At 40.8% G+C, this 19,365-nt stretch overlaps 1 protein-coding gene across 13 annotated transcripts in view; it reads left to right on the top strand.

Annotated features, from left to right (window-relative positions):
• Window positions 1-19,365, top strand: part of LIMCH1 (LIM and calponin homology domains 1) — a 327,424-nt gene that overhangs the window by 130,509 nt on the left and 177,550 nt on the right. For all 13 annotated transcript variants that reach the window (XM_030313975.1, XM_030313969.1, XM_030313970.1 and 10 more), the window contains exon 3: window positions 19,052-19,121. In XM_030313975.1, coding sequence (XP_030169835.1) covers window positions 19,052-19,121 — 70 coding nt within the window. The remainder of the gene's footprint in view (window positions 1-19,051; window positions 19,122-19,365) is intronic.

The following is a 19,365-nucleotide window of genomic DNA, read 5'->3' as shown; positions in this document are numbered from 1 at the left end:
TAAGGACTACAGAGACAAGAGAGAAAAGACTGGTGCCTACAGGCAGCATATAAGGTGGAAATGGAGTAGCGTCAGAGTCACCCTGGGAGCTTTTTTTGACTTTGCCTGTCAAGTGCAGTACCCGTGGCTTTGCATAGGCTGCCCCCATATTCAGTAATACTTCGGCATAAATGTATAACTCACGGTAATAGCAAGTACAAACCAGACTCTGCGTGTGCCAAGTAGAATTCTAGTAGATGTGTTTTTGCTATAATCATTTCTCTCTTTCTCTGTTGATTTTGCCAACTGTGTGTACTTGAAGTTTGGAGGTTAAACGATCAAATGATGTGAGTCCTCTGCGGAGCAGTAAATAAAATGGGGTCAAAATGTGGCAAATATGTGACTTTAGGGTTTAAAAGGAAGGCTGCGAATAACTATTCCCTAAGGAAGTCCCTCCCAGTACAGTGTTGCTGATGACTGCCGTCTACTTCCCTGTCCCTGGATCAGACTGTTTTGAAATAATTCCAGAAAGGAAAGTTTCTGACTTGGTTTCCTGGCTATGACTTTATTATTTAGATAGAACTCTGTGGAATTCTATCTATATCAGGGGTTGGCAAATTATGGCCTTTGGCCTGTTTTTGTACTGGTTTTCTCACTAAGAATGGTTTTTATATTTTAAGAGGGTTGTAAGTAAAACAAGACAAGAGTCGGTATATGGCTCATAGAGCCTAGAATGTTTACTATCTGATCCTTTACAGAAAGTTTGCCAGCCCATAAGGACTATGGGATAAATTTTGGATGTAATCGTTTACCCACATAAAGTTAAGTGAGTTTGGGCAGTGCAAAAATGCTGTTCAGGTAAATGAAATAACTTTTTAGAAAAGATTTTCTCAGGACTTTTTTTTTTTTAAGCTTATTTTGAGAGAGACAGAGACAGCACGAGTAGGGGAGGGGAAGAGAGAGGCGGGGAGATAGAGAATCCCAAGTGCACTCTGCACTGATGAGATGTGGGGCTCAAACCTATGAAACTGAGATCTTGACCTGAGCCTAAACCAAGAACCAGATGCTTAACAGACTGAGCCACCCAGGCGCGCCCCGTTCAGGACCTTTTAGAAGTCCTTCTTCCACCCAACTTTTTATTTTGAAAAATTTCAAACTCATAGAAAAGTTACAAGAATAATATAAGGATTATGCATATAGCCTGCAACTGGATGCAGATGTTCAGGAAAAAAGAGGCATTTGCAGAAAGAGATCAAGTAAATATGGCAAGATGATAATATAGTTCGCCCTTGAACAACATGGTCTGAATTGTGTAGGTCCACTTACATGAGGATTTTTTTGATAAATACAGTGCAGAACTATAAATGTATTTTCTTTTCCTTATGCTTTTCTTAATAACATTTTCTTTTCCCTAGCTTATTTATTTATTGTAAGAATGCAGTATACAATACGTATAACATACAAAATATATGTTAATTGATTGTATTATCAGTAAGGCTTCTGGGCAACATTAGGCTAATAGCAGCAGTTAAGTTTGGGGCAAGCCAAAAGTTATACATCAATTTTCAACTGTGTAGGGGGTAGGTGCCCCTAACCCCCATGTTGTTCAGGGGAACTGAGCATACAGGGTGTATGCTCTCCTACCTTCTCTGTTTGATTTCTCATCCTCCCTCACCCCTTTTACTTTCTTTTTTGTTACCATCCACAGATACACATTTAACAAAAGCCAATTCCTGTGCTTTTATGAGATGGTATAGTGGAAAGTGAATGGATCGGGGAACACTTAGGTTGAATCCTATGCAACTATACTAATAGACCAAAAACAGTCAGAAAGTGTGGTTTCCTATGGTTCAACCGAGTTAACAGCTCACATCCTCGGTTTGTCTCCTATGTGTCCTCAAGCAAGTTACCTAACCTCTTAGAACCCCAGTTTCCTTAGCTATAAAAACCAATATAATTGTACCTAATTAATAGAGTTCTTCTGAGGATTAAATGAATTGATGATATGGATAAATCTCTTTGTTTAGTGCGTGGAACATAGCAGACACTTAAATATTAACTTGTCTCCCTTCATCTATGGAATGAGGAAATCACTACCTCATAAGGTCCCTGAGAGATTCCAGGAAGAGAATACTGTAAAACACTCAGCAGTGTTTGGTGCTCGCTTGGCACTCTGGACCACTAGCTGTTCTCATTATTATTGTTGGAAATAGGCCCGAAGTCAATTATGAATATAACATTGTCAATGCAACTCTATGTCAAGGGGCACCCATCAGCTCTTTCTCTAGGACAGCCAACAAGCTACAGGATGAACGAACTGGGATTTTCCTTTCCAGCTTCTCTTGCCTAGCCTGTGATCGAAAACTGGGCAAGAAAGTTTGAGTCCCTTACAAACTTGATCATCTGTGAATAATGAGCTTTGGCTGGCAGAAGCTTGAGGCCTAGAGTGATTGTTTTGAAAACAGTAACCTTGACCTCTGTGGTGATGTCATTTCCTCTCACTCTCTCCAGCCTGGTTTCTTTCTCTGGGAAGCTGTTCCAGAATCCTCCAGGCAGAGTGAGTAGGTTCCCATCTGGCTTCTAAGGACCTGTACCACCTCAGGCTGGCATGTATCACAGTGTTTCTACCTCTTTGTCCCACACCTACTTCCTGTACCAGAGTGAAAGCTTCCTGAAGACCCCTTCTGTTTATCTTTGTATTTCCTTCACTGGACACTGGTCTGGCACATAACATGTCTATTACAGGCACCTGTTGAATAAATTGAGTCCAGTAGTAAGATTGCTATCTAGATTACCTAATCATCAGTGACTTTCTCCTAGTAACTTTCTCCTAGTCTTAGTTGTCATTGTCAGTATCGTCCTCTGTCTCTGTCCCCACCCCTCCGGTCCCCTGCCCTCTTCTTTTTCTCCTTTTTCCTTTTTTCCTCTTTCCTCCTCTGCCTCCCCTCCCCTCCCTTCCTTTCACACACACACACACACACACACTTTTACATAAAGAATAGGGCCATCCCTGAAGTCTAGAGACCAAAGCACAGAAGTATCTACTTTTAGTATAAGAGTTTCCACTACATCCCCATCTTCTTTGGAGTTATAGAGGTCAAATTATGGGTTTTGTTCTACAGACGTGTTTTCATGGAATGCAAAGTCTGAATATATCAGTTTGCAAATAATAAGTGACCAACAGAGAATGTCTTGGTGTATTTTTGTCTCAGTTCTTATGTTGGTGAAATAATTGTCTGAAGATAAGAAATCTGTTGGCAAACACTTGTCTATATTACCACTGATGAATGAGCTGCTTATTCTAAGAAGGAAGGCTTGTCCTGATTTCAGCATGAGATGTGGTGTGCCACAGATGTGTACTAGCCTTCTAGGACAGGTTAGAAGTTGATGGTGTGACTTTGCATGGAGACACTTTGTCATATGGAGGATTTGTTAGATGTTGACCATGTTCTGCACAGCCCCAAAGGAGGAACTGAGAGACATGAAAAGGGAATGGAAGGTGTGATTCCTGATCTTCAAGAGTTTTATAATGTTTTGGGGGCTTGAACACACTCACAAAATAGTTAAGTAACAGTGTAAACCAATATGTGAGTAAATGCAACTGACCAAGGTTTAATAAGACATTAGACAAAGGAAGATTGTTATAGTTTGGGAGATAGTTATTGGAGAGATGCTACATCAAGTGAATTTTACCTAATGAGAATAGTCTGAGGGAAAGAGAAAGGCATCCTACACAGAGACAAGGGCAAAAGGCAAGGTTTGGGGTCAGAAAGGAGGATGCTGTGTTTAGTATACATAGAAGAGATCTGCCTGACAGCAAGGAGGGTTTCTTTTTCTTCATTCAAGTAACATTTTGAAAAGCCCACTTACAAGTGTGGCAAGCTACTAGAAAGTCTAGTATACTCTACAATTAAATCATGTAACAGGGGTGCCCTGATCAGATCTGGAATCTAAATCCTGACTCCACAAGGGGCATAAACCCCACTTCTCTTGTAGAAGAGACATTAAGGTAGAGATCTGAATGAAGAGTAGAGATTAGCCAGGAAATAAGGAGGGGAGATGGAAGTAGGGAAGAAGCATGTTATAGACTGAAAGAGTAACATGTCTTAGGTGTATTAGAGGAATTACAAGGGACTCATTGGGCCAAAATATAGGAAACAGAGGATGATGGTGTGAGATGAGGGTAGATGGAGAGGAGGAAGAGGCAGGGGCAAGATTGCTCAGGGCCTTGGAAGCCATGGAAGGTCTTTGGGTTTGACTTCCAGAACAATGGAAATAAGAAGAATGCTGAAGAAATCACAGGACTTAGTAAGGTAAAGGATATAGATAAATGAAAGAAATGACTACAAAATAACTAGTGTTTCAGTTATTAATGGCCAGCAGAGTAGGGCCCCTGATGCACACTGAAGAGGATCCTTTATTTGTTGGGAGAGGTCATGATTTCAGTTTGGGCAAGGTGAGTTTTGGATATAGAAGGCCCACCTAGGGTACAGTCCGGCAGACTGTTGGGGACAGGGGCCTGGAGCTTAGAGATGAAGCAATGCCTTTCACTTTCTCAAATATGATTTGCCAGCCATTGTTGGACATCAGGGCCAAGCTGTGATTTGTGACAGTCTCTCTGCAGAAAAGATCACATCAAGAAAGAATAGCAGAACAAAGTCTCCGTTTGAGGAAGCTTCACCACCGGATCAGGGACAAGAGAAAGAGAAGCTCACAAAGGGGGATCAGAGAGATGAGAGGAAACCCAGGAAAGTATGTCTTGGAAACCAAGGAGACTAAGAAGACTTTTAAGAGGCTGGTGGTCACCTGTATTACATGGCCCCAGCAGAGGTCAGCTTGCACAAGACCTAAGAAAAGGTCTGCCTTACTGGTAGAGGGAGGCACTGGAGACCTTTGTCAATTAATAGCTGTCTCTGAGAACTGCCAGACCAGTGATCATGATTCCACATTGGTTGTAAGTCTGGCTCATTCTGTTACATCATTTCAGTAGGCTCTTGGTAGAGTCCTTATCTAACGTAAACTACATATGCAATATTTTCCTCAGCTATTAAAAAAGAAAAGAGGTTCATCTGACCTAATGTCTTCTTTGTAGAGCGACTATATAATATAGTTTGCCATTCAATTGAGATGGTTTTGAGAGTAAAAGGGGGTGTCGACTGGCCAAGACACTAGAACGACAAATGAAATCTGAGCCTGTCCTCAGCAAATGGGGTTGTGTGTGGTCGGCCCGGTTGTTGGCGACTCCAGACTGATGCCTTCTAATCACCACTGCTTTGATCAGTATCTGCAAACCCAACCCTTGTTTAATCCTCACAGCAGCCCTGGCAGGTGAACAATCTGGGTGAGCTCTTCCCGCCTCCCTTCGTAATGATGAGATGGAGACCCAGGACGGTAGAGCGCAGTGTGTCTTCACACGCTTTGTCTGGAGCTCTTTCGCTAACCCAGATGCTCACTCAAATCTCAGCAAGCTTGGGTCCTTTTGCCTTTACTGATTTTGGCCTTAGCAGGCTGGTAAGAATTTGATAGGCCTTCTGTGTAGGGTTCTCCTTTGTCTTTCGACCATATCACAGTTGGCTTCGCTGACTTGGCCAGTCTCCCACTCTTTGGCACCAAGACTCATTAAGCTTTTAAGTTCAAGTGAGGACATTTCAACCCACTCTTTTTTTTTTTAAAGTTCTCCAGTGAAAAGCTGCTTTTTGTTTGAAGATTGGCCTGGCTTAGGTGGGGACTTAAGCAAGAACTGAGTATCCCAACAGCCTTCTGTTAGGAAAGATGAAAACAGATGAAAACCATAGCAGGAGCATCTGTAGGATTCATAATGAGCATAATGGACTCCCAGTATTGTCTTTTTCCTTCTTTCGTTCTCATGAAATAAGCAGCCCTTGGTTCCTACTCAAAAGAGGGACTCTTAGCGCAGTGTGTGTGTGTGTGTGTGTGTGGTGGGGGGGGGGTTACTGTCCCCATTCAAACTGTGCCTTGGCATCAATTACAGGAGTCTGCTGGATGGGGGAGGGGGGAACGTGTGTGCATTTGAAACATTCTCAAGCTTATCCATCTTTGCAAATATTTTGTCCGTTAAAATTATATAATCCTGGTCGCAACTTCTTTTTTCTTAATACACAGCTTTACATGACCTAGACTCAGTAGAGAAATTATACACTTGTCTTTATGCTGCCAGAAAACGTGTTTGAAACTTAATTGGTACAGTTATCATTCAGGAACCATTCCTCTCAAAACGTGGTGATTTCTTTCACCCTGCCAATCTGTGCCTTAAAAAAAGTATTAAACTTCTGCTCACTTAAATCACGTGCTTAATCTCCTTACTCCTGAACAAATTTATTCCACATTTGTTGGAATGATCAATTGACTAAAAAAACATATAACAACAGGTTTAAGTATGGGCTGCTTGTGTGGTAGAGGGGAAACTGGCCCATCTCATTGCCTGCCTTTGGAGTTACATGCTGGATTAGGCTTTGCTTGTATTTGAGAGGATTTAGTAGCTCCCTAATTGTATTTCCATAATAATCCATTTTTTGATTGTCTCTACTGGGCTGTCAGGCTGGGTGGGCTGACTTCCCACAATGAAGTGTGCAAAATTCCTGCCTCAAGCGTGCCATTCCAAATGTTTCCTTTGGTAACCCACAGAAGAGGACCCTTTTAAATAGCCCACCAAGGACCCGGTTTTTAAATGATCTTTTTTTTAAAGTTAACTATGCAGAAATAGACTTCCCTCTTTATATTAAGGAAAAGAAGAAAGAGTGAATGACATGACAAATAGAAAGTTAGGACTTTATGGCTGAGCGATTAGCTCTGGTGCTTGCCTTTCCTTATACCACTGTAGACTCTGCCATGAGGCCAACATTCCCAGACACGACCTCATCGTGCCTGGTACCCTTCCCCCAAAATAGGACATAATTCAAGTTCCTTTGCCTGGAACCCGGTGTCCCTCACTGGGTGCAGTGTTTCTATTCTATCTTCACCATCCCTTTGCACTGGCTACAGAAAATTATTGTATTAATGATTTTCTTTGTGCTTCCCCATCTCTGTGCCTTTGCTGCATTTTGTTCCAGCCACCTGGGGTGTTCACTTCCTGTCCATTTCCATCTCCCTAAATCCTAAACCCACATGTTGGGTGTCTTTTCCTCCACTAAGATATCCCCTCACCGCAGCCTACATTCAGTGCTTCCTTCCTCCTCTTAGCAACCATGGTGGGAACAACCATACATCCTGGGGTGGAGACAACTGTGATTTCAAGTGCTCTCTCTCTTGTTTCTGGTCTGAAAAGTGTTTTGGCTATGCCTAGAGCAAGTAATTTGTCTTACACAGGGCACTACTCATGAGGTTGTATGTTTTAACTTTCTATTTATGAATTCTTGATACAGGGACAGTGACTCACCTATCTTTCTATGCTGAACGATGCTTGCTTGTGTAGGAATGTAAAAAGCATTTTGAAGGAAGAGTGGGAAAAAGGAAGATTACTCCAAAATTCACATTTTCAAATTATTAACATGTTTGTAACTAACCAATGTGTATTAAAAACATGCTATATTAGCTGAAAATGCATTGTAGACCTAAATGTAAGGGCTGAAACTAGAAAGTTTTTAGAATAAAACATAGGAGTATATCTTTGTGACCTTGGATTAGGCAATGGTTTCCTGCATATAACATCAAAAGTACAAATGACAAAAGAAAAAGTGGATAAATTGAACTATATCAAAATTAAAAGCTTTTGTCCTGCAAACGATACCATTTCCCAACTCACAGAATGGGAGAAAGTAAGATGATATTTGCAAATTGTATATCTGAGAAGGGACTTGTATCTAGAATATATAAAGAACTCATAACTCAATAATAAAAGAATAAACAATCTAATAAAAATGGGCAAAGATGTCTGAATAGATATTTCTCCAAAAAGGATATAAAAATGGCCAATAAGCACATGAAAAGATGCTCAACATCATTAATTTTTTGAGAAATGCATATCAAAACTATAAGATACCACCTCACAGCCACTGGAATGGCAAAATTAAAAAGGAAGGCAATGAGTGTGGTATGGATGTGGAGGAATTGGAACCTTCATATACTGCTGGTGGTAATGTAAAATGGTACTGCCATTGGGGCGCCTGGGTGGCTCAGTCGGTTAAGCGGCCGACTTCGGCTCAGGTCATGATCTCGCGGTCCGTGAGTTCGAGCCCCGCGTCGGGCTCTGTGCTGACAGCTCAGAGCCTGGAGCCTGTTTCGGATTCTATATTTAAAAAAAATAAAATAAAATAAAATGGTACTGCCACTTTGGTAAATGATTTGATAGTTCCTCAAAAGTTTACACATTAAGTTATCAGATGACCCAGCAATAATACTTCTAGATACAGATCCAAGAGAAATGAAAACATGTGTCCAAACAAAAACTTGTATACAACTGTTTGTGACATTATTCATAATAGCCACATGTTGAAAACAACCCAAATGCCCATCAACTGATGAATGGATTACAATATTATTTGGCCATAAAAAGGAATTAACTACCAATGCATGTTATAATATGGATGAACCAACATCATTATGCTAAATGAAAGAAACCAGTCACAAAAGACCACATCTTATATAATCTTATTTATAGGAAATGCCTGGAAAAGGCAAATCTATAGAGACAGACAGTAGATTAGTGGTTGCCTAGGACTGGGAGTTGTGTGTGGGTGGGGTGGGAGTTAAAGCCAATGGGTAAAGGGTTTCTTTCGGGGGAAGGATAGTTAAAATTAGTTTGCAGAGATGGTTGCGTGATCCTGTCAGTGTACCAAAAAAATTGGATTCCACACATTCAATGGGTGAGTTATGTCTCAAGCTGTTAAAACACACACATACAAAATGCACACCCGTAGACTCACTCACAATGGAATTTAAAATTTTTGCTTCACGATCTTTCAAATGCTATCTAGAAGACTCATTCCAAATGTCATTTAGTGCATTTCTAGAGGTACTAATATCATATTGTAATGTGCTGTTAATATTCTAGAACTTTATTGAAGAGCATGTACTGTAGATTGAATATACTAATATTCTACTTCCAATAAGATTTAAAGAAAGTTTCAAAATGAAAACTAAAATGAGACATCATAACATTAGACATAGAAAGGCCATGGGATGGGGAAATGAGGAAACTTTGTTGCTTAAATACTGTAGTTTTTCTTCCCTTAAAGGTCTTTTTCTACCACAGACGAAAAGGCTTTACTTCTAGTCTGATTCCTCCCCTGCCAGAGCCTCTGACCTCCAGAACACATTCTCTGTTCCTCTGAATAAGACTGCATTTTGTATTTCTACTGCACCCACAGTAATGTGGCCTGCCCAAGGGGAAGTGACCATGGTGTTTCCTCCCCGGTACCCTTCCCATTGTGTGTCCTGTGGGACATCAAAAAGAAGAACCTAGAGACTATACTGCTTCCTTTGGGGCCAACCAGCTCTCAACAGTCCTTTAAAGAGGAACAGGGTGACTCCACTCATTTTCATCCCATCCCACAGACCCAACAGGAACTTACTAAAATAATTGTAATTGGTGGGAATGAACCAGAAGCCTGTCAGATGATCCTTGTATGGTGTGATTTCTTGAACCCAACTCTAGTCTTGGTGCTGAGAAACTGGTTAGGATGTGATGAAGAATAACAACCAAAGTTGCCAAATTGTTCGTGGCTCTGAAGTTCATTGCAGTTTCAAAACTGATGTTTTGGGTTTCCCAATACTTTGCAATTGTTGCTCATTTTAATATCACTTTACTCAGCAAACAAACATTGAGGCCCTACCAAGAGCTAGCCCTTCCAGTAGAGATGGGGTTGCAGAGAGAACTAACCCTTTGCCTGATGGGGATGTTGGACAATTTCTGTGATGTGTGATAAGTAAGGAAGCCAAAGAGTATTGGAATCTAGAGGTGAAGATATAATCTGTACCTCAGAAATGAGTGAAGAAAAGGTAACATGTAAGCTGGGTTTTGAAGGATGAGTATGAGTTTGCCAGGCCACAAAGGGGTCAAGGGAGGCCTGTGGTAATGGCAAGTCAGAAGGAATAGCAATAACTTGAAATGCTCAGCAACACAAAGGTGCTTTGAGTGCTCAGGGAAGAAACTGTGACCAGAGCCTAGGACAAATTCAAGATGGGGCAGGCTGGAGATGAATGGTGGGTATCAGGTCAGTTTTCAGAAGACCTTGAATAACATGTTGGGGAGTTTCAATAGCATGTGGCAAGCAATAGGCAGCCAACATGGTTTCTGTATAAAGGAGTGATGGGATTTTGTTTGTTTTCTAGGAAATGACATCTGGTGATGGTGGAGACACTTGATTACTTTCTGCTGTGCACCAAGCACAAATATTTGAATAAAATGCTTTGCCTCCCAAGGAGAAGCAGAGATGTTTCCTACACTTGTCTTACTATGTCCATCCTTAGTTTACAACTCCTGTATGTATACTGTGTTTCCAAAACTCTCTTCCAAGTCACCATTTAGAACCTGGAAGTTTCCCTATAGAGCTAATGTTCTTCACAGTGTTATGTAACTCCTATCACATCTGAAATAATGACAGTCCCATTGTAGACCCCAGTTTCTGAGGGCATCTGAGCATAGCTCAGCACCTGGTGTGGGGTAAGCATTTGATAACAGTATGTGGAACGGATAGTAAATCAATTCAGAATTCTAACTAGCCTTATAGGGGCTGACCTCCCCTTCCTAGAATAGCAAAGCATCTCTTCAGCTCTTGGCTTTTCTCCATCACTCTCAGGATGGCAAGAGAGGTAGGGAGACAGGAGCAAGAGTTAAAGGATTAGCCAGAACTTGGCAGGAAAGCAGGGCCACCCGCAGCTGTGGGCACAGCTGCAATGTAGCCGAATTTGTCTTTGGAGCTTTTTACTGCCTTTCATTTGTCGGCATCCTTCCCTCCTTCCTCCCTATCCCCAGCTTTGGAGACTACGCCCAGAGACATAGTCTCTCCAAAAGGACTGACATTATCTCATTCCTTCCCTTCTGTTTTTTCATCTCTTCCAACTCTCAGCCTCCCTCTAGCTACAGGCAGGATGCTTGGGAGGAGAGGTGAACAATGATGGATATATCAGATTTCCATCTTCGGGGAGAGCTGGGGTCAAAACCTACATGGAGATGGTAATATCCACCGCCATTTGTCAAGTGTATACTACACGCGAGCCTGGTGCCAAGTGTATTACATGCACTATTTCACATTCTCATGCCATGACTAATAGGTATTACTGTCCCCATTTTACAGAGGAGGAAACTGAGGCTCAAGGATACTGAATACTTAAATAACTTGCCTAGTGAGTTGCAGAGTTGGGATTTGAACCCATGTCTTTTTGTCTCTGGAGGCTACTCTTACTCTTGGAATTTTGAGTGCCAATCCTGTAACTCTTGGTTTTGAGCCCTTCTTCCTGAAGTGTGGAGAGCAAGGGCTGGCTGTGTATCCTGCTCAAGTCGGGCTACAGAAGCTTTCAGAGATAAATCACAGCACTTGCGGGTTCCCTGTTTTCTTTCCACCCTCCTGACAGTAAACCTAGCAATACCAGGTTTTAGTTATGCAAAAGAAATACTAATTACTATCATTTATCCATAATTACTACATAGCACAATTGTGATCACACGTATCATTGCCTGTGTCAGGGTAACTCTAGTTTCCATTTTATTTGGTTATACTGAATTCTGTTCATATATTGCCAGGTTTCACAGTTCATTGATCACACATGCCGTCTCAAACTTGTGCCGTATAAAATCAGGGAGGATCTTGAGTGGGAGGCATGGTGGGGAAGGCAGTTTGGTGGGGGGAGCTTGATTACCAGGTGAAGCCATTTGGAGGGTGTCCTGTGGGCACTTGGGAGCCTAGAAGTCACTGGGGGAGGGAAGCAGCATGGCCAAAGCCAAGACTTAGAAGGGGTCATTTTGGATGTGGTGAGCAGATTGATTCAGATAGTAGATACTAGTAGCTGGAGATTATTTCCTGAAGTGCAGAAAGTGAAGCATCAAAGGAAAGTCGTCTTCTCAGATTTAGAAATGTGAGTTTGTACTCCTAATACCCCTTACAAGCTCTGACCTTAGACGTGTGCCTGATGGCAGTTTCCTTATCTAGATTGATATATTGATTTTTCAGCCTCTTCTAGTCCAAAACTCCCGTAATTGCCTGACAGCAGGAAAGGCCATAAAAAGGTTGGACTGTGGGAGAGACTGATAATGAATCAAAAGGAATCCAGGATGCTCAGATAATTGCTAGAGTTTCTCTTCCACGCTTATAGATTATTTCGTTAGTGTTAGTTTTTTAGTATTGAGGACGGAGCGATACGTAAGAAGAGTTTTCCTCTAGCAAATGCGGGAAAATAAAAATGGGTCCACTTGTTTACAGTGTGTCAGTTGCTAGTTCATCCCCTTCTAGCTGCCCTCCCAGTGAGCCCCAGAGGAAAGGATGTGCCAGGCGTTCAATTCCGCATTTTAGGACGGGATTTTCTTGGGTATAGTTTGGCAAAGTAGGGCCCCTTTTTACAGGAGAAAGACCTATCTGTGATAGGTAGGGTAATGCTGTGATCTCAGTGGTTTAAAACCATGGAAATGTACTTCTTACTCTTGTGTAGCCCACTTCTGGCGACAGGGAAGAGTGGAGATGACTTTGCTTCCGGCCGTGGTTCAGGGATCCCAGCTGATAGAGACTCCATCCTCAACACCTGACTTCTTTCTCAGGTCTTCCTGGGTGTCAACATCTAACCCGTAAATGCTGGAGGAGAGGGAGAATGGAGCAGTACTTGGGAGGTGTTTTCGGGGCAGGCCTGCGTGTGATATATACTACTCTGCCTACACCCCATTGGCCAGAACTCTGTTATATGGCTACAGAAAATTGCAGAAGAGGGTGGAAAATGTAGCCAAGGTGGGAAATATGTGCTCAGGAGGAAAAGGAGACAAGTGGTGGGTTTTCTCTGCCACAGGAGGTGTGTTAGAATACCAGCATTGCTGAGCTGAACAATTCACAGAGTTGGTCCCAGCTTCTTGGAATTGTAAGACAAAAACCTTCTAAAGCCCTCCTGATCTCTTCTTTGAGTACGTTCAATGCAGGTGGCTTAAATAGACCTATATTTCACACATTCTGGATGATGCGTAGCACCCCTCAAACGTTTGGTAGATATTAATGATGGCAATTTACATTCCATCACTGTTTTGTTCATATAAAACTCTCGTTTGGTTCAAGTTTCACTTTTCCCTACAGTTTAGTCCATTTTTTTTTTTTTTTGACCTCAGAAGGTTTATTAACATTTATCCTTCTGCCGAGGCAACTCTAAAAAGAAGTCTTTAAAAATGACATCTGTAACAGGTTTATAGTCAAGGTTAAATTGATCTCATGCTTAGGTTCAAAAACAGTTGCCATGTTAGATTAAATGAAAGTGCATACACCTTCATTCAGGATGCATAGTCAAATTCAGAAAGTGATCAAGGAAACCACGTAGAAAAACACTATTGAGCCAAATTAAAAGAGACACAAAGTAGGTAATTTTGTGATCATAGCTGCCTGTTGCAGCTGTACAAACCAAGCTAATGAGATGGTGATGTAATCTCTTGTTGCAAAGAATAAAGTGATTTCCCATGAGATTAAGCATGACCTTCCCAACCCTGTGCTCAAGGTCTAGATAGCTTCTCTGCTCTCCCCCGAACTCTAGGATCATTATTAGATGTGAATTTATGAATTGAATGATTTGTAGGGTGAGCTGAATTCTGCAATTTTTAAAAAAATCTTGCCTTTAATGTTTATGTTATAGTTCAGTAACAAACTTCTCATTGGTATAATTCCTAATGTCTGGATGGTCTTGTAATGTATCCTTTGTAGCTATATTCTCAGTGTTACATCCCTTGCAGAGCTATTATACTGGCTGCTGGAAGAATCAGAATGAACCAGAGTGAAGTAGAGATTTGAGGTTTTTTCTTTTTAATCACAGATAAGAACAAATTTCTTCAGTTTGTATTTTATAACCATTAAACAATGATTGAGGGTTGCCACAGCTGGATATTAAGTGTTACAAAGAGTTAATAAATTCAGCCTGTGTTCTAATCAGAACATCAGCATAATTCCTAGGTGTTTCAACAATTGTTTCTTTAAGGAATCTAATCTTTAATCTTTTAAGAACTATATTCCATAGAATTTGTGCAGAGCATGTCTTTAATTCATCTTCCCAAAAACTCAAGATGGCCATGCATTAGGTTGTGTGACAATGAACCACATATGTGCATAGTTCTGGTCTTCCTGTGGGTTTTAAATCTACTAGTGAGCATGCCCCATGAGGAAACAACCTGGGGTCTCTCCTGCCTTCCTTTATATCCCTGTGCCGAGCTTCAGGCCAGAACATCATGCATGCTCCATAAATATTTGTTGAGTACGTGAAGGAACATATGAAATATCCTTCCTTGAAATAGGTCACAGTGTGTTTCAGATTTAGAATGTGAGTTCAGTAGATACCATTTAATTTCCATTGTATAAGAAACACATGTATTTTTGCTTACCTTTAATGTCATTAACTTTTTCATAATTGAGGATTATCCAAGATCATGACTTGCCTTCCTGTTTCTAGTCATTTCTGACCACATATATATTAGGCAAGCTATACACATTTGTTGAGTTGATTCATTTATGTAAGATTTTTGTCCAAATGTGGCCAGAAATAGAAAATAAGTAAAACTTATCTTAGTCTTTGGCAGCTGGCTGATGGAAAAATTGAAACTAAGGTGACCTGAACTTACTTAGCAGAAAGAGGTATGCTCAGTATACTAAATGAGTATGAATATGCAAATTTCCACTTACCAAATGCTAGCAACACGCACTGTCCCACTGGCTCCTCACTACAATCCTGGATGGAAAGTGAGGTTTTCAAAATCCCCGTTTTGGGAATCCCAATAAGGGAAAACTGAGATTCTGATCAAGTGACTTCCCAAAGGCACATAGCTAATGAGTGTTCAATTTAGCTTTTAAAACCTAGACTACTTACTCCAAAGTCACTACACCTTCCTATTCATTAAGTGTCAAAGGTTCATTCTCTCATTCTCTCTCTCCTTCTCTTTGTGTGTGTGTGTGTGTGTGTGTGTGTGTGTGTGTGTGTGTGTGTGTGTTGAGTTGTACTTTGATGGTACATACTGAAGCCGGACTTTCTAAAGCACTAAGTTTCAGTATAAAATGACTGGCCTAAGACATAAAGGCTGTCCTGTCCCTAAGACATGAAGGTCTTCACATCTGTCTGGAGCTCAGTCTTTTCTTCTATAAAAATGGTGGAATGGGGGCACCTGGGTGGCTCAGTCGGTTGAGCGTCCGACTTCGGCTCAGGTCATGATCTCGCGGTCCGTGGGTTCGAGCCCCGCGTCGGGCTCTGTGCTGACAGCTCAGAGCCTGGAGCCTGTTTCAGATTCTGTGTGTCTCCCTCTTTCTCTGACCCTCCCCTGTTCATGCTCTCTCTCTGTCTCAAAAATAAATAAATGTTAAAAAAAATTTTAAAAAAACTGGTGGAATGAATACATGACCTGTCTCTATAGGATAGGATAGTTGGAGCTGGTACATCTCAGAAGGTTCATGAATATGAAATATCATCATTTCTTTAAAGTATGTCATCAGTAAGTATTTATTGAAAATATTTCTATTTTAGTTTACATAGGAAGGCAATAGTGGTTTTCAATAAAATTGCAAGTGAATATCCTTGACTCTTATTCATAGCTTTATTTTGAAACGCGCAAGAAACGTCCTCGGTTTAATGCAAAATACACGATAAGCAGGTGTTGGGCATTCCTGCAATGTAAATTCAGTGTAATCTTCTATTGTTGTGTACTGTAAACTGTGTATAGAGCAGGTGCAATGTTTGTATTAGAAAATATACCTGCCTTGATCTTTTAAGAATACTTTGGCATTTTATTTTTTAATTTGTGGTTAAACATTTTGACAGATGTCATAGTTTATTTGCTGCTCTTTTAATTAAGGTCTAGAATCACAGTTGTTTTTTTTTTTGACATCACGTGACAGGAAAGATTTCTGCCTTATAATTCTACAAAGGAAAAATATAATGAAGTACTTAAGACTTTGAAAAATCTAAACCTGGATAAAAGAGGGGTTGGTGAGCATTGTTATTAAAATTATTAATACAAAGGTGCCTCTTTAAAGGAAGAGTTTTAATTTATAAATTCTTTGTTAGGGTGTTTGTTGTTCTTTCTGCTTTGGCTAATCAGCGGCAAAGCTTGGGGATCTTGTAGCAATGGTATTTCTATTTCATTAGAAAAATCTAAAAGCATTAGAGAAGATGCTTGATCTAAAATGCTATGAATTGAATTAGTATAAAATAAATGCTTACACACAAATGTAGAGAAACATTTATAGAGAGCTTATTATGCACCAGGCTCTGCGCTAGCTCCTTACATATTTTGTCACATTTATGCCTCAGTGATGCCAGTGCAATTGGTATTATTGTATTTCTGTGTTATAGTCAAGGAAACTGAAGTCATTGGACTTGGCCCTAAGTAATACTCCTAGTGAATGGCCGAGCTGGGCTTTGGATTCGTCAGTTGGACTCTGGAGCCAGTGCTCTCACCCCTGTCAGCTCCATATCTGTCTGCAGTCAACAGCTATTAAAAAAGGACACAGGTCCACGTATATAGATAAGGCATACTCTCAAAGGTGCATTGTTCAGCCTCCAAGTAATATTGGTAAGTGGCAAAGCAGGGTGTAGGACAGTGCGTATGATTTGCTACATCCGTTCTTTTAAGATATATATATATATATATATATATATATATATATATACACATACACACATACATATATATATATATACACACACACACACACACACACACACATATATATATATCTTTATACATTTTCTTTGCAAGGTCTTTAAGGTTACCTTCCGGGAATAGTCTGGGGCCCTGTGAGACTGGGGTCACAGTGAGACTTATGTTCTATTGTATATCCTTTCGGATTATCAATAATGTGCACAGAAAACATTTTAAAATCCAGCTTAAAATGGCACTGTTAACAACTAGTGAGAAAAGTAACACATCTTAAGAGTTTCATGTATTTAAAAACTTTGCTTTGGATACACCATATCTATCTGCTTATTTTAAACCATAAGATATGGGACATTATCACTGCCCAAGAGAGCATGCTCATCCAGGAAACTTGGGTGCCGGGCCTGATTATACCACTGATCAGCTCCGGAGAAGTTACTCATTCATCATCATCAGGCTTCAGTTTTCTAAGCTGTAAAATGAGGAGAGAACACATTGTCTTCTGACATGAAAAACCAATAATATCAAAATAAGTTATAAAGAAGCGCTTAGACTCACGGTTAAAACTAAGTGGGGTCATGAAAAGAGTGCCGTCTTGACTCTCGGCAGGCGAACGGGCACGCGTCTGCTCTGGGTGGTGCCTGTTGGTGGCAGTGCGTTGGAATTGCAGGGAAAGTTACCAAGAACAGGCAACTGATCCTTGGAGCAAACCACTATCCTGTCTGTCATAAGCACCGGGGCCATATTTCTCAGTTCATTAATACGCAGTGTGTCAGAGTCAAACATAGGCTGTGTTTAAGACTAATTCACTATACTGTTTCAGTGAATCTTTTGTTACTGATTTGTAGAGATCTATCAAGCATAGGTTCTTCAGAATTTTCTATAATTTCGGATTCCATGAATTGTAACAGAAGTTGGCAGACTTATTCTGTAAAGAGCCAAATAGGAAAAATTGTCTGCTTTGTGGGCCATATGTTCTCTGTCATAGTAACTCAACTGTGCTGTCACAAAAGCAGCAGTAGACAGTACATAAATGAAGGGGTATGGCTGCGCTCCAGTAAAACTTTTTTTTATTTAAAAATTTTTAAAATTAAGTTTCTTTATTTATTTTGAGAGAGAGAGAGAGTGAGCAGGGAGGGGCAGAGAGAGAGGAAGAGAGAGAATTTCAAGCAGGCTCCGCATTGACAGCGCAGAGCCCGACGTGGGACTCGAACTCATGAACCGTGAGACTATGACCTGAGCCAAAACCAAGAGTCGGATGCTTAACCAACCCAGGCACCCCTACAACTTTGTTTACAAAACAGGCACTGGGCCATGTTCGGCCCATGGGTTGTAGAATGCGGAACCCGGAGTTGTAATAAACCCCTGGCCTAAGTTTCTCTTTGCACTGCATCCTGAGATAAGTTACCCGATGGCCTCTCCTCTAATTCCTGACTGTGGGGATAAATGCGTGTATTCTACATCTCCTTACCTTCAACTATTCCTTTCTGAATAACCTGGTTTGCAAATGCGACGCTCCACCACATCACCCCGGTGCCAACCCTATTTTCGTTTTACAGGTTGTCTTCCTTATTTCTTTTCACTCTGAACTATTTCCTGAGGACAAGTAGTTATAGTGGTTTCTTTTGCATTCCTTTGCTTATATTACCATTTTTACGTGATTTCAACCTTTACCCCCCCCCCCAAATGTTTTGTTCACATATCTTCTGTACCTAGGGAATTGTGGTGAGCCTTATTTAGAATCTTTAAGACATGATTGGTTAACCTCTGGCTAAACATATTCTTCCCTTTCTTAAGTGAAGATCACCCACATTTAATAAGCCACTCTCAAGGAGCAAAAGGGTCTGGAGGTAGAATTAGTCTTGGCAAATTATTGCAAAGACAGATGTTGGTCCCTGAACTTAATACATTCCTGGAGAGACCCCTGCCTTGGCCAGGAAATTTGGGAACAGGCCTTGCCTATAGTAACAGTTGGCTTCAGTCCTAGACAGTTCCCTCCCACCCCCATTCCAGTTCGAATCCTTGTCCCTTCCCTTGATACAGCTCCCCGTCTCCATCCCTTTTTCTCTCCCAACATTTCTAAGTTCTAAAACTTCGCCCACTCTGGACAAACTTGACGTAGGCAAAGCTTTTCACTTGTACGCATGAAGGCTCATAGATTACTGAGATTTACTACATGCTTTAAATTCACTACTTTTCCTATTCAGCAATTTGGCTATAGCCCCGGATAAAGGTGATTTGTGTGATCCATCTTGCTTTAATGTCTCACTTGACATTCTGCCTTTTTCGTGACAGGTTGCTGAATGCTATAAAGCCAGGACTTGTTAAAAAGATCAATAGATTGCCTACCCCCATTGCGGGATTGGTGAGTATCCAGAATTGAGATTTATTTTCCAATATTCCTTTGCTCTAACCTAAGGGTCATGACAGTGCCATTTATTACAGTGCTCCCCTGCAATATATATTCCACTTGAATGAGAATGCATTGAATCCATTAAACTGAGAGGTCACTTAAAAATGGAAGATCGCAGTTCCGCTTAAATGGCATCTTAGCCTTTGTTTGTATTTTTCCCATGAGTGATAAGGACCTTCATTCTTAAAGAGGTAAA

Source organism: Lynx canadensis, chromosome B1, assembly GCF_007474595.2.
Source record: "Lynx canadensis isolate LIC74 chromosome B1, mLynCan4.pri.v2, whole genome shotgun sequence".
Classification (NCBI taxonomy): Eukaryota; Metazoa; Chordata; class Mammalia; order Carnivora; family Felidae; genus Lynx; species Lynx canadensis.
The sequence above is the reverse complement of the archived record's forward strand: the minus strand, read 5'-3'. Positions and strand labels throughout refer to the sequence as shown.